General features: G+C 40.7%; 1 protein-coding gene across 16 annotated transcripts in view; it reads right to left on the bottom strand.

The window, feature by feature from the left end:
- BPTF (bromodomain PHD finger transcription factor) overlaps positions 1–14,895 on the bottom strand; it is a 157,064-nt gene that overhangs the window by 12,395 nt on the left and 129,774 nt on the right. For 10 of the 16 annotated variants that reach the window (XM_047709007.1, XM_047709004.1, XM_047709006.1 and 7 more), the window contains 7 exons: positions 13,761–14,683; positions 12,070–12,152; positions 11,546–11,771; positions 5,694–6,022; positions 2,729–2,902; positions 1,514–1,706; positions 554–638 (listed from right to left, as the gene is read on the bottom strand). In XM_047709007.1, the coding sequence (XP_047564963.1) occupies positions 554–638; positions 1,514–1,706; positions 2,729–2,902; positions 5,694–6,022; positions 11,546–11,771; positions 12,070–12,152; positions 13,761–14,683 (2,013 nt within the window). The remainder of the gene's footprint in view (positions 1–553; positions 639–1,513; positions 1,707–2,728; positions 2,903–5,693; positions 6,023–11,545; positions 11,772–12,069; positions 12,153–13,760; positions 14,684–14,895) is intronic. The other 6 variants (XM_047709011.1, XM_047709012.1, XM_047709016.1 and 3 more) reach the window with 3 other exon arrangements.

The raw sequence follows: 14,895 nt of genomic DNA, 5'->3' as shown, positions 1-14,895 counted from the left end.
CCTGAAACTGTTCATCACAATACAATCACTTGTGGCTGTTACTTATTACCATTTTTTTTTTTTTTTTGGCGTGGGAAATAAGGGTATAGTCTCTTGGCTCTCTACTCAGGCCCACCAAACGTGCTTTCCTTCAGGAAAAGATGAGGAAAAGGTGACAGGGAGTGATGAGAGGCTCAGACAGACCCTGATCCGTGCACTGATTTCATCCATCTTTTATACAGCTGCATAGTACTCTGCTCACGTATCATCTGATTCAGCTGTTCCTCTACAGATTTACTGATGGCCCCGGATTTCATTTCTCGTTTTTCCGGACTTACAGTCTGAGATGAACAACATACTTGTGCACATGTAAACCTAAGAAATGAAACTGCTGGGTCCAAGGGAATGCAGATTTAAACTTTCGTACACACTCCCCACTTATCCTACAAGTTACCATGCCAATTTATTCTTCCACCGGCCTTGCTCAGCATATCCTCACAATATACCAGTTTCATGGATGATAGGTAACTGCTGAGATATCTGAAAACACTCCATATTCAACTCCAGTACCTACCCATAGGTTCCTTGATAACACCGTAATAATCTGGTGCATCATTAGGATCCACTGGTTCAAGGAAAGGCCAGGCCATCTTATGGGCCTATAAGGAGGGGGGGGCAGAAAACAACATTATTGTCAGGTGGAAATATTCATTTCATTTAAGTTTCCCAATTGAGTTATTGTATCAATCAACCCCTAAACTCCAGAAGTCAGTTTTAAACCTGAGAGAGGAAATTATTTTATAATTATTTTATATTAGAGTTTCACTCTAGTCATCAATCATCTCTGGTGAGCATATCTTGTACTAAGGGTTCTCGAAGGGTGGGCTGAGGACCTCAGCTGGGGCGCGTGGAGCACTAGCATAGGTGTCAGAAGCTTGTACTCTCATCCCTACGTGATAACCTGTTACCTGTACAGCTGGAGGGAATAAGTTCCAAGTGTGGAATGGTTCCCACTGCTAATGAGGTGACAGAGACACGCTATTAAATAACTTCATCCACATACTGAGACCACTGTTCTCTTTTCAGTTCTTTTTAAAAAATCTGTATTTTCCTTTAAAGATTTTATTTTTGAGTAATCTCTACACCTAAGGCAGGCTCAGACTCACGACCCCAAGATCAAGAGTCGCATGCTCTTCTGATGGAGCTCCCCGGGTGCCCCCTCCTTAGAATTTAATCAAATTGTTTTTCAATCTACAGTGGTGAGGTAAACTTGTCTTTAAAAATGAAATCTAGGTTAAAAAAGTGAGTCATTTTAAAACTGAGTGTTAGATAACAACTGTGTTCCTGTGTGGATATGGTTAACCTCATGGTATCGGCATGTGAAGGATTGAAGTCTGGAGTACTTCACTAGGCTAGCCAGGAGTCAGGAAATAATCACAGACTCTGTGACTGGAAGGTTCGAACCCTAGAAATATCTCCAAAGTCACGCTGGTTGACTTCCTCTTCAAACGCTGCGCACAGAGCGGTTTCTCACCTGTAAAGAACGAAGCACCCTTTTTAAACCCTCATAATCTTTCTCTGTCAGCGGCGTGAGCACTGTCATGGCATCCTCTGTTGACTGGCACTGTGGACAGACATACTCGTCAATGAGCTCTGCCTCACTCTGTAAGATGCCAACGCAGCGCCCATGGTACCAATTCTGACACCGATCACAGCCAATATAAAATCTGCAAGATCCGAAATGGAAATGTGAGTTCAAAACAGATGGGATCACATTACACAATTTATTTTAAAGAACACTAAAACATGCACCTGAAAAGATTCTAACTCTGCGTATAAAATAGTTTTAGTATTACAACTGTTTTAATACTTTTGCAGCTTGGCATTCAACTGTGTTAATTTAGTGTTTCTGATATTAAGAACAAGCAATAAAAGTTTATTAAGAACACTGTGTAGCGGCGCCTGGGTGGCTCAGCTGTTAAGTGTCTGCCTTCGGCTCAGGTCTTGATCCCAGGGTCCTGGGATCAGGCCCGCATCAGGCTCCCTGCTCGGCAGAAAGCATGCTTCTCCCTCTCCCACTCCCCCCTCTCGCTGTGTCTCTCTCTGTCAAATAAATAAAATCTTTACCAAAAAAAAAAAAAAAAAAAAAAAAAAAGAAAGGAAGAAAGAAAAAGAAAAAAGAAAGAAAGAAAGGAAAAAAGAACACTGTGTAATAGTGGAGAATTAATACGAAGAAAAATGCAAAATATTTAATTGACTTTAAAAGCTCAAAACAAAATAAACCAAAAATCTTTCAACTAGTACTGTATCAAATGGGAAGCTGGCACTGGCCACCCAACCGGGAGTTCAAAATCCTATAAGCTAATAACAGAGTCTCAGAAATTATACCCAAATTAGTGTTTTTTTTTCCCCCCTAACCTACAATAAAGCGCCATTTCAAACACTGATAAAGTCCAAACAAGTCAGGCTATTTTAATCTCATTAATTTCTATGTTACATAGTGAAGAATCAAGTCGAACGTTAAACCATATTTTCCCCCAATGCATCTCAAACATTCACTATGAAGCAACATAAATTTTGAAGGGGAGGTAAAGAGGGAAAAAAAGAGAAAAAAAATTGGAAAGGAATTTGTAATGTAAGTGTATAATATATGCAGAAAAAGATCTTGCTTTTTATTTTAAAATAAATAACCAGTCAGAGCAATTTGGCTTCCTAAATTATTAAATATGATGCTCTTATCAGAACTCACTGTGACTCATCATAAGGTGTTCTGCAGATACAGTACAATTCCTCACTGCTGCCCTCTTGTGCCCGTTTACAATCATTACAGATGTACACATCCATTTTCTTAGCCTCCTTTTCTGTGATGCCAACACATTCTCCATGATACCAGTTAGTACAAAGATCACAGCCAATATAGAACCTAAAAGTATTCACAATGAAAATGACAATGTAATTGTCATTTTGAGCTGCATGATACTTAAATCTGTCTTCCCTGTCCCGATTCACTTATAGGATTACTTTCTGCAATGAGTCAGCTAAACATCCTGCATCCGACCATTCTACCCCTGGCACACTACAGCATCTGACACTGTATCAAGTGTAGAAACATAAAATCACTCACATCAATTTCAACAAATACACTGTTTAGTGAAATATGGGTCTTTAAAAACATACTGGAATTTGAAAAAATAAACAACACACTGATGGTAATGTCTCCCTCTTAATGAATGTGTATAAAACTGTAACAGGCACAAAAACCAAAGCCAAAGAATCAAAGACTTACATCTGTCAAACCTATGCCACAGAAGCCATTTCAAATTCAGGGCTATTTCTTAGATAGGTTTGAAAATGTATCTCACAGTTTAAATTTGGAAACAAAGCAAAGCGCAAACACCAAGAAGTTACACTACAAGGAACATGCAGGTCAGGCAGGTGTAGAAGATAAATGGTCAAAATGTGATATGAAGAAGAAATCCAAGAAAAGTACATGTGGTAATTCAATTTCTACTAAGTTTTCTAAATTAACATGGGAATTTAATTATAACAGATTACAACATGGGCCAGTTTTTCAATGTAATGTGTGTGACAATGTGGAGAGTGACTAGGTTAATTACCTGGTAAAGAACTGCTTCAACTCAAGACGGGGGAGACACAGTTTGGAGTGTGGTATGAGAACAGGTAGCCAAGAGAGCAAGTAATTGGTGAGCTGAGGCGCTACACGGGTACGTAACTGAGGGTAATCACATGCAGTTAACCCTCAAGGCTTTTGTAATGTAAGATCCCAAATGACAGAATGAATGAAAAGCATCTCTACGACAAACACAGAGTGTATCTAAAAGTGCTGGCAGCGCGATGTAGGAACGCCATGTAAAAATCACAGCAAGAAGTAGTGTGGACCCTAAGGGATCTGACTGGCTTGCTGACGTGGTTCTACCCAAGTCTTTCTTGGGAAATTCGCCTGGAGAAATGGAACTGGTCCTCCAACTAACCTGCCATCTCAATGTAAAGGATTAATAATACAGGACTGTGAGGTTCATCCTAGTCCCACTAATTTTTTTATTTTGAGAAGTAAGACTCCTGCAGGATTTTCACTAGGGACTGGGCCTGCAGGGTGTTTCTGGATGTGGCCTTCACATGGCAGGCAATGTATTCTGCAAGTGAGCTCACGACTTGAATTTCAAGTGTTAGTCACTCTCACTAGATTCCCAAACCAGCCTAGTTTGGTATAAGAGATTACAAAATACTCCTAAAAAACACTAACTCATCCCGACTACAACAGGGAGTGGATGAACTTGGCCTATTGAAATTTTAATACCAACAAACTGAAAAATAGGAAATACCCACGAGACGATGAGGCGATCGCAGTAGAATGAGGACATGATCATGCGTGCCTCATTTTAGGCAACGTAAGGATGACAAAAACGTGTGTGAGATGAATCTCTGTGATCTGAATATTTTAAATAAGCCAAAGAAGTCTAATTATTTAAATGATATTTTTGTAAAGAAAGTAAATCATGTTCTGTTTTGTTCTGTAAATCGCTGAATATTCTTGTGCTTAAAGGGAGGCACGCTTGTTTTAGACTAAGGGCAAACTCAGTTAGCAGGGCCCCACTTTCCACATTATCTGTCATTTCCAATAAACACAATGAAAAGGGAAGACGCCAAAACTGAGGTGCTTAATTCAACACACAGCTAAAGCTAACAAAGAAAGTGTTGATCTAGCACCTGGTTATAATTTTAAATAGCACCGCCAAAGCAGCTTCCAAGTTGCAACTTAAAAAACGTGATTGAAAAGATCACTATTTTATTTTATAAACTGATTAGGCATCCACTGAAGGTAGATATTAAGGATGGCTAACTCTAAATAATCATATATTTTTAGCACAAACTTCTTGGTACTGCAAAAAACACTAGTTAACCTTGACTTTAAAAAGCTGGCCTACATTTAAATACTCAAAATGAAAGCTAAATACTTCGTTGAATGATAATGATAACAAAAAAATGAAACTGCATTAATGGATTAGTGTTTTTAAAATCTTGTATATATCACCAAATACAAGTCACAACAGCCAAAAACAGCTTCCAGCTGCCATGCTTTATTATCACATTTTTGAGTGTCATTCTTGAAGACTGAGTGAAAAGAACACTCCAGCTTTTGTCCCCAAAAAGAAAGTGGGAACTTTGACAAAAATAATATTGTCAGTATTACAATACAAAAACATAGAATTGCTTAAAATTAAACAATAAAAAACCAAAACCACTCAAACTTGAAATCTTGTGCACCATTCATATCAGATAGTGGCTAAGATTTGATGTAATCATAAGGTTGTGAACAGGTTCCAGAAAGGCTGCTCTCAGCTTTGGGCAGCAGTAATAATAGACCTCCTTCTCCAAACAACATTACTAATTGATTTGGAGTTAATCCAGAGAGAAGAGGAGAAAGCAAAAGAGCAACAGAAAGCTTGTTTTTGACAGAAAAGAATACGATGAAGAACAAACATGAATCATGAACACGTAAAATACAAAAATTTTTACTTCTCTAGTGTCAAGTTTAAGAACATCGGCTACAAGACCACAGACGAAACACCATTACCCTTACTTTCAACTACTTTCATTGACATTGCTACCAGTACATTCATTTTCTTCGCAACTGGAAATTTAACAGCTAAACTTTTAAGAAAATAAACTAGAGCCCGAAAAGATCTACTCACTTAGATTCATCATAAGGCGTTTTACAGATACAGTAAAGCTTTGTGTCCTTCTTAGTTTCCTTTGAGGTAGTAGAGATCATTTTCTTCTTCTTGGACTTGGAGCTTGAGTCTCTTTCTTCTTCTCGCTTCCTCTTCTGGGAAGCCGCAGGCAGTGTGGCCGTGGCCGTGGCCGTGGCCAGGGGGCCTGTGTGCTGCGGGGGAGGCGGAGGCGGGGGTGAAGGCGGAGGGGCTGGAGGCGCAGGCGGCGCTGCAGGCGAGGTGGCCGCCACTGCTGTGGCCTGCACCATGTCTTTCTCTTTCTTAATTTTCAAGTCTCTCTTGAGTTCTTCCTGTTGTCAATTAAAGACAATACAAGACTGTCATTGGACTTAATGTAAATGCACGACGTGGTCAGAGGACTTTATATGACCTTCCTTCTTGCCTTACCTCCCTTGTCAGAGCAGCTCCACAGTTCAGCCTAGTGTGAGGGAGGTGAGTAACTGGAGTGTCCTAACCATACTCCGAACCCAATCAAATCCACGAGAAATATAAAGGGAAGATTATGCAACAACTGGAAAGCTGCTATCTTCAAAGAAGATCTGACAGAAAGATGACCAAGTTTCGGAAAACAATGGCCCTCTTGGCTTGCCCATGTTGTGTCTTGATTATTTCCGTTGTTGCTCAGAATGGGTTTTGAGTGTCCTCACCCACTGGCTGCTTCCTTCCGGCTGCTCTCTGTCTCGTCCTTGGAGCGAGACCCACCAAGAACTGAACATGACACTCAAGATGTGGTCTTTGACCAGCCCAAAAACTGAATGAGAGACAGACTTGCCTTGTTTATTACGCTCCTATGTCTAGAACTGAAGAATGCAGGGAAAGCTATTTTAGCAATACACATTTTGACATAAATTAATATGCTTACTTCTCTTCATGTGAAATAATTTATAGACACACCTCTGTTACCTAGCTACAACTTACTCTTTGAAATGCTTATTTCCCTAGAGAAAAAAAAGCTATTGTCATTGGCATCCAAGTATAAACTTGGTGTGAATAAGTCACTGCTATGACCAAGCTTTTAAACATCACACATACAAAAATTTAAGTAATCTCTATATCCAATGTGGGGCCCAAACTTCACCCCGAGATCAAGAGATCAACAGTCGCATACTCCAGTGACTCAGCCAGCCCAGGCACCCCCATAAACATCACAAAATTCTAACAAATAAATCTGAATGGTCTTGGTTTAATGAATTTTTTTTCTATCTAACATCTAGATAGTCATGTGAGAAGGTAAAGCTGTATGACTACTCAGCAACCGCTCGCTTTTTATTTTTTTTTTTTAAAGATTTTATTTATTTATTTGACAGAGATCACATGAAGGCAGAGACGCAGGCAGAGAGAGACAGAAGCAGGCTCCCCGCTGAGCAGAGAGCCCAGGACCCTGGGATTATGACCTCAGCCGAAGGCAGAGGCTTAACCCACTGAGCCACCCAGGTGCTCCTGAAGTTGCTTTTTTTTTTTTTTTTAAAGATTTTATTTATTTATTTGACAGAGAGAGATCACAAGTAGACAGAGAGGCAAGCAGAGAGAGAGAGAGGGAAGCAGGCTTCTTGTTGAGCAGAGAGCCCGATGTGGGACTCGATCCCAGGACCCTGAGATCATGACCTGAGCCGAAGGCAGCGGCTTAACCCACTGAGCCACCCAGGCGCCCCCTGAAGTTGCTTTTTTAAAAGAAATCCTTGATAATTTTTTTTTAATTTTTAAGAATTTTATTTATTGGGGCGCCTGGGTGGCTCAGTGGTTAAAGCCTCTGCCTTCAGCTCAGGTCATGATCTCAGGGTCCTGGGATCGAGCCCCGCATCGAGCTCTCTGCTCAGCAGGGAGCCTGCCTCCTCCTCCTCTCTCTCTCTGCCTGCCTCTCTGCCTACTCATGATCTGTCTGTCAAATAAATTAAAAAAATTTTTATTTATTTATTTATTTGCAACAGAAAGATGCAGAGGGAGAGAGCACGAGCAGGGAGAGAGGCAGAGACAGAGGGAGAGGGAGAAGCAGACTCCCTGCTGAGCCAGAAGCCTGATGTGGGGCTTGGTCCCAGGACCCCAGGATCATGACCTGAGCCAAAGGCAGACGCTTAACCATCTGAGCCACCCAGATGCTCCAACCCTTCTCTCTTTAAAAATAAAGCCTAAACTTCTTCTGAGGGAAGAAAGTAAATTGTGGGTGCCATTTTCCCAGTTAATATGATTTGTTTATAACATAATCAAATAGATTTTAGAAAGATCAAGATGGTGTAGTGGGGTGGGCTCAGCTGGTAGAGCATGCAACTCTTGACCTCACAGCTGTGAGTCTGAGCCCCAAGCTGGGCACAGAAGTCACTTAAAGAAAAAAAAGTTACAGTGCTTACACACTTTGATCCCCTGCTCCAGGAACATACCGATGACAGTAAAATATAAAATGGAGAAGACTGAAAAGACAGAGCCATGCTTGAATAAGATATAAACGTCTCTATGAAATGCAAACACAAAACTGTGCACAAGGCTGAAACTGCAGACCTGCGGGATTCCAGATTCAGAACTAGGAGGTGGAAGCCCAACAACAACCCGCTTCTGCAGAGAGAAGGGGACTCGCATGCTTCGTGGGAGTGGGCCTCAAGAACAGGCTCCCGGCTTGATGGAAGGGTTGGCTGGTCTGCTGGGCCTCCAGAGAGGAAAACAAAAAGAAAACTCTCCCTTCAGTGCAGATGCTGTGCACCTGGGTGACTCAGTCGGCTGAGCGTCTGACCCTTGACTTTGGCTCAGGTCATGATCTGGAGCTATGAGATGGAGCCCCACATCGGGCTCTGTGCTGGGATGAAACCTGCTTAAGATCCTCTCTCTCCCTCTGCACCCCACTAACCCGCTCCCACTCTCTCAAAAAAAGAGAAGAAATAACTGAATCTGAATTCATTCCAAATGCAATTTTATAGAACAATTTGACAAAAACTTTGTAATAATTATGTTTGAGACGTTCAAAGAGCTAAATGAAGGTTTAATTTAATAAGAAATTATTTTAACTTAATAAGAAATTATTTTATCGGGGTGCCTGGGTGGCTCAGTGGGTTAAAGCCTCTGCCTTCGGCTCAGGTCATGATCCCAGGATTCTGGGATCAAACCCCGCATCGGGCTCTCTGCTCAGCAGGGAGCCTGTCTCCCCCTCTCTCTGTGCCTGCCTCTCTGCCTACTTGTGATTTCTATCAAATAAATAAATAAAATCTTAAAAAAAAAAAGAAATATTTTTAAATGGCTATAAAGTATAATGAATGCAGAAAAATGTTCAGTATATGTTGTCTCCAGTGTGATTTTATTTCTGTATAAATTACGTTTATATAAGAATGTATCTATTAAAAATAAAAAAAAATATATACAAGATATATTCTAAGAATTATCTAAAAATGGTCATCTCTGGAGGGGGGCACACTGACTTACACATTATTTTTACTTGTTGGCCAAGCTAATTACTTTGAAAGACATCTGAATGTACATGTCCAATTTATTCACTTATATGTAAAGAATACAGACTATTAGCAGAACATGGAGTGGGAACAGCGTATGACACACATTTTATGTTAAATAAATAGCTGCTGAGTGAACTGAATGGATAAGTCACATTATATATGATTCTGCAACCTGAATTTTTCATTTAGGCATTTATTACTGAGAATTTCCCCAAAGAATTAAAAACAAAAAGGACCAATCCTACACACACCCTTTTGTTAAAATGGGAGTCCACTGAGTGGACACTCCCAAATGTATTTAATCCAGTGGTTTCCAGCTGAGGGTGGCGCTGGTGCCTCAAGTATGTGAGAATGTAGGTGGAGGAGACAAGGTCATCTCTTGGGTTGAAGGCGATGATACTAGCATTTAGTACCCAATTTTATACTTTGTAAAATATGTAAAAATCTGGCCTGTGGAAAAGGCCTGAAGTACTTCTGTTGAGAAATACTGATTACTAATCTCTTCTCTGTGGATTTCAGACTGATTCCAAATTTCTGTTATGATGATTGGCATTCATTACGCCCCTGCTCATATATCTTGCCTATTTCTTAGATGAGTTTCTGGAATTGAAATTATGGAGTAGCAGAATATCCACATTTTAGAGTCTTTTGCTGCATACTGATGTAATGTTTTCCAGAAATACAAGATATTTTCTCTGGAAAGTCTTTTCATTTCACTCCTTAGTATTTAGATTGATTATTCTTTTTTAAAAAAATCTCCCCCCCCCCCCGATTTTATTTATTTGACAGAAAGAGTGCACAAGTAGAAGGAGAGGGAGAAGTAGGCCTCCCGCTGAGCAGGGAATCCAATGTGGGGCTCGAGCCTAGGATCACCTGAGCTGAATCAGGCACTTAACCAAATGAGCCACCCACGCATCCCTAGGTTGACTATCTTTTTATATGTTTACTGGTATTTGGCACTTTTAAATTTGAAAACTGCTTATTTGTATGTCTTACACACTCTTGTACTAGAGTGTTCTTTTCTCTTTAATTGCAAGGTATTTAAAGTATACATTATAGTAATGATATATGTATATATTGTGATAGGATTCTCCTTATCTAGTTAAGTGATATTCATCGTTTTCTTACTGACCTTAAGTCGGTAAGGTCAGTAAAGACCTTACTCTTTAAATTTTAGTAATACTAATTGTCATCAATGTCACAAAACTTTTTTCCTGTTTGTTACCCGTTTTTCAATATTGTTTATGGTATTTTCTTTCTTCCTACATAAAGCTTTTTCTTCTGTCATCAAATCTTTCTCCTTTGTGGCATCTGAAATCTGCAATGCGCAAAAGTGGTCCCCCCCCCCACCCCGAGATCACAAAAATTACAATCTTGTTTTCTTCTATTATTTCTGTGGTCTCCTTGTGAACATTAGAATTTTTGATCTGAAGCAGATCTTAAGTTAAGGTGAGGGGTAATATTTGCTACTATGAATTGGCTCTTTCGTTTGACACTTTTCACAGCGCCTGTAGTCTCAACATGTCTAGTGTGTGACCACCTCACTGAAATCTCTAATAAAATTTTTCTTTTGGGGTTTTGATATAATAATCCTACCATATACGGTAAAAATTTTACCTCCTTTTTTTTTTTTTCTCTTCTTGACTTAATGCACTAGAAATTTTTGGAGGAGGTGATAAATAATGATGTTGGTTTTTGACAATGTCATCTGGTTTCTGACTTTCGTGGGAAGATACCTCATGTCTCAGAGTTGTGTAATGTTGGTTGCTGGGCTGATCAGTTTTTAAAAAACATTTCTCATCTTCTTAAAATACACAAGGTACTTCTAGGAATGCTTTAAATAGCCTACTTCTCTTTACAAAGCTGTTCAAATATATGTGAATAGATGTTTTCTTTCATTTTTCAATAAAACCCCTAAGGGAGCAGAGGATGAGCAATGCCTACATGATCAGTTACATGTTAAGGAGGAAGTGTCTTATTTAATGGGCAACTCTTTATTTTCCATTCTTCCAACACTGGTTTGCAGTTCTTGGTCTACCTTTCTCATGAAACATGGCTCCTGATAACTACTGGCGAGACTATGTCATAGAGCATAAAAGCTATCTATCCCCAAGAGGGTTCTCAAAACGTTTTTCTTTAAATTGATAGACTGACCTCTTAGAGTGGCTACATTCGAGATTACGTTATACCTTCAGATATAAAACCCCTGTCCTGTTTCAAAAGACACATGTCCCACTGTTTTTAGTTTCTGTACAAAAATGTAAGCTCTAGACACAAGCTGACATTTAAAGCTTAACCAAAGTTGCAGGGGGGAAAAAAGAAAAGAATAAAGTTAAATGCTAAATGTTGGACACAGAAGGAAAGGAAATACCTTCTTACCTGCACTTCAATCTGTAGGTCTTTGTCCAGGAGCGCTCGCTTTTTTAGTATTTCAGCTTTGAGCTGTTCTTTGTGTTTGAAGAGCAGTGCAGAGAGCTTGGTGGCATTCTGCTTGCTACGTTTCTGTTCCACGCTCTCTTCACGCTTCCGTTTTTTTGCTGCCTGTTTTTCTTCTTTATCTATCTTATCCAAAATATACTTCATCACCTGGTTACACACAATCATTCTAGAGAGAAATATACAATCCATGTGATGCTGGGCATTTCATTCTGAAATGGCTTAAGAAATCATTTTTCTGTATCTCTATGGTTGATACACAAACTTTCTATGATTGGAAAGTTTCAGGAGTGATTCAAACCAGTTATGAGCAGCTAGTAGTGCCAAGTGTTCTCATTTAACGAACTTCAGCCAAGATTAAAAAAAAACAACTGTAAACTCAGACTTCCTGTGCATGTGCACGCTAAAGAGGAAAGGCTGGTATTCAACGAGTCCCTGTGTTCCTGGGTTTTAACATTTCTCCCTACCTTTGATTCTCTTCTCTTTCGGCTGGAGTCATGGTCTTTTTCTGCTTTAAATGTTCTATTACAGCATTATGCTTCATCACCACCTTCAGGACAGAACAAAATCCCAAAGTGCATATTTTATATAATGACTGCAAGTTGGTATACAGAAAACAACAGCAGAAATCTCAGCACGTGTATGTTTCCCAAAGAAACTGTAAGAATTTTATATCCTAATACAAGTAAGATTAGAGCTACAACAATATGGCCTGGCTGCTTACCGTGGACTGGGCGCTGTGCTAAGTAAGCACTGGACATTACCTCAATTAGTCCTCCTAACAACAATGAAGGGGATCATTTTATAGAAGAGATTCTGAGACATGAAAAACCTAATTCACTTGTTTGAGATTAAGTACTATAAGCTGTAATTTTTACCCAGCTATGATTCTCCAACAGCCATTTTTTTTTAACATTACGCTCTCTTCCTTGGAATCAATTTCAGATTATCTCCCCTCCTTCCCCATCCCACTTTGCACAGAGATTAGGATAGAGACAGACATTGTGATAATTCTCAATTTACAGACTACACAATAGTAAAAGCTGGGTAATGATGCATCTGAACATACCCATGACATCAAGTTATAAGAATATTACCATACACGTTTAAAATCCCTTTGCTGTTTAAAAAGTGCTTCTAACCACATTGTATTAGAATCACCAAACATGCTAAGAGACCACCAGGTCTGAACTCTCCCCCCCCCCCAAAACGAAATGATGCTCCTATGACGTGACAGAGGTGCTGACTATCGCCACGATGGCGATCATGTTCCAAGTATTAGTCTATCAAATCAACATATTGTACGCCTTAAATTTATACAATGCTACACGTTGAACATATCCCAATAAAGAATAAAAAATGCTTCTACATACATGACCTCATTCAATCATTACAATAATCCTGTATGGCTGGAAAGAGAGGGAGTATTAATGAGGATATAGAGCTCAGAGGGGAGAGATGAGTTTCACAGACTGTGAATGGAAGACCCCGGAACTGAACGCAGGTCTCACTGACTTGGGGACACTTGATATCCACACTCAAACTCCTCACATAAGGCTGTCGATGCAAAGATGGTTTTCTCCAGTGATGCTACAGGATCTTATACGTGTGACTTCACTTTAAGTAGAATAATTCTAACTCCTCTAAATGGCCTTATTACTTAGCTAAGACGCTACTGGAGGATGCCACTTTTTACTTAAGCTACCGAACAGAAGAACGTCAACCTTTTTACGAGGGTGTGGTTAGAAATGCAAATGAGTTCCCACTGTCTGTAATTTGCTTGACCTACATGCAAACTAAGGAGCGACAATCGCAAATAACTTCAAACAAAGGGCTATGGCGCCTAAAGTGGCTTTGAGCTCGGGCAGACCTTCAAGTTTTGTATTCAGGGGTACTGAACCTCCTAACTCCATTCTTCCCATCTTAGTTCTCCTGGAGTACAGGTAGTTCTTCTAATAAGCACTGATTGTTTACATCCAACCAAGAGTTCCAAGCCACGGTAGTCGTTATTCCTCGGCAGTCCAGTGCTGCTTCTAAAGGGAACCGTCAATGCCTTTTGTCTCATCATGTCGGAAACCTAACACAGCCAACACTGGGTCTACTGCACAGCACAACCATTCAAGCTACTGAACATGCTGCTTTTACTTAATAACTTTACCTGTTTCTGAATGATTTCACTTTGATTAGAAGCTTGGAGGGTGTGTTCCCGCTTAATTTCTATCTGTTGCTGCTTCTTCTTTTGCTGCTGATCCCTGAGTTGCTGAACCCTTTGCAACTGCTCTTGCACACTGGCTGCCTGCACTGTAACCACATTCTGAATCTGGTGAGTCTGCACAGGACTGCTTTGCTGAATTTGAATAGGTAACTGGAGTTTGATTTGCTGGGGCACACCACCTTGCTGAGCCTGTATCTGAGCCACAACCTGCGACTGGATCTGAGAGAGAACCTGGACTTGTTGCAGCTGAGGCACAGCAATGACTTGGGGCTGTGGCTGCTGTATCTGGAGCTGAGGACGGGATGGGGATGAAACAGTAACTTGACTTAACGTCTGTCCTGATGAAAGAGTTTGAGTTGGAGACTGTACCTGGGGTTGTGATTGTGGCTGGCCCTGGGAAGGTATCGGAAGAGATGTATGTGGCTGAATTGGAATCGGTTGTGAGGTTGTAGTCTGAACCTGGGATTGCTGTCCAGGAGACACTTGGGATGGAGTCGATGGACGTATTCGAGTCTGTGGTGGACTTTGGACGCGAGCAGGAGACTGTCCTTGGACATGACTTTGAGGCTGACACTGTACTGCGACCTGGGGTTTGGATGACTGTGCTTGGGTGGGTTGTGCTTCAGAAGGGACATGGGATGCAACAGTTGTTTGGGTCTGAACTTCAGGCTGAGTCTGAACTTCAGGCTGAGCTGGGGACGGGGGCTGGGTTTGGGGCTGGGGCTGAGCTGAAGGCTGAGCAGTCTGTGGCTGGGCTTCTGGAGGACTCACACTTGACGACTGAGCCGGCGGCAGGGTTTTGGCTTGTTGCACTTGCTGCACCTGTGTCGGGGGTGATGATTTACTCTGCTTTTGTTCACTTGTACCTGTGAAAAAGAAAGACCAAATATTTCTATTACTCGAGAACACGGGACCTTGGTAAAGAAGAATTTGAAGGGGACTTTCTAAAGGGGAGAATTCTGAATTTCAGTATAGAAGACTGATGCCTTAGAAATGCGTTCCACAAACACACCTGAGCTAGGATTCTCCTAACTGGGGAGCCAGGTCCTGCTTCAAGGCTGCCCCGTGCACATGCTGC

Source organism: Lutra lutra, chromosome 16 (genome assembly GCF_902655055.1).
Source record: "Lutra lutra chromosome 16, mLutLut1.2, whole genome shotgun sequence".
Taxonomy (NCBI): Eukaryota; Metazoa; Chordata; class Mammalia; order Carnivora; family Mustelidae; genus Lutra; species Lutra lutra.
Note: the sequence above shows the minus strand (reverse complement) of the source record. Positions and strands in the feature narration are given on the sequence as shown.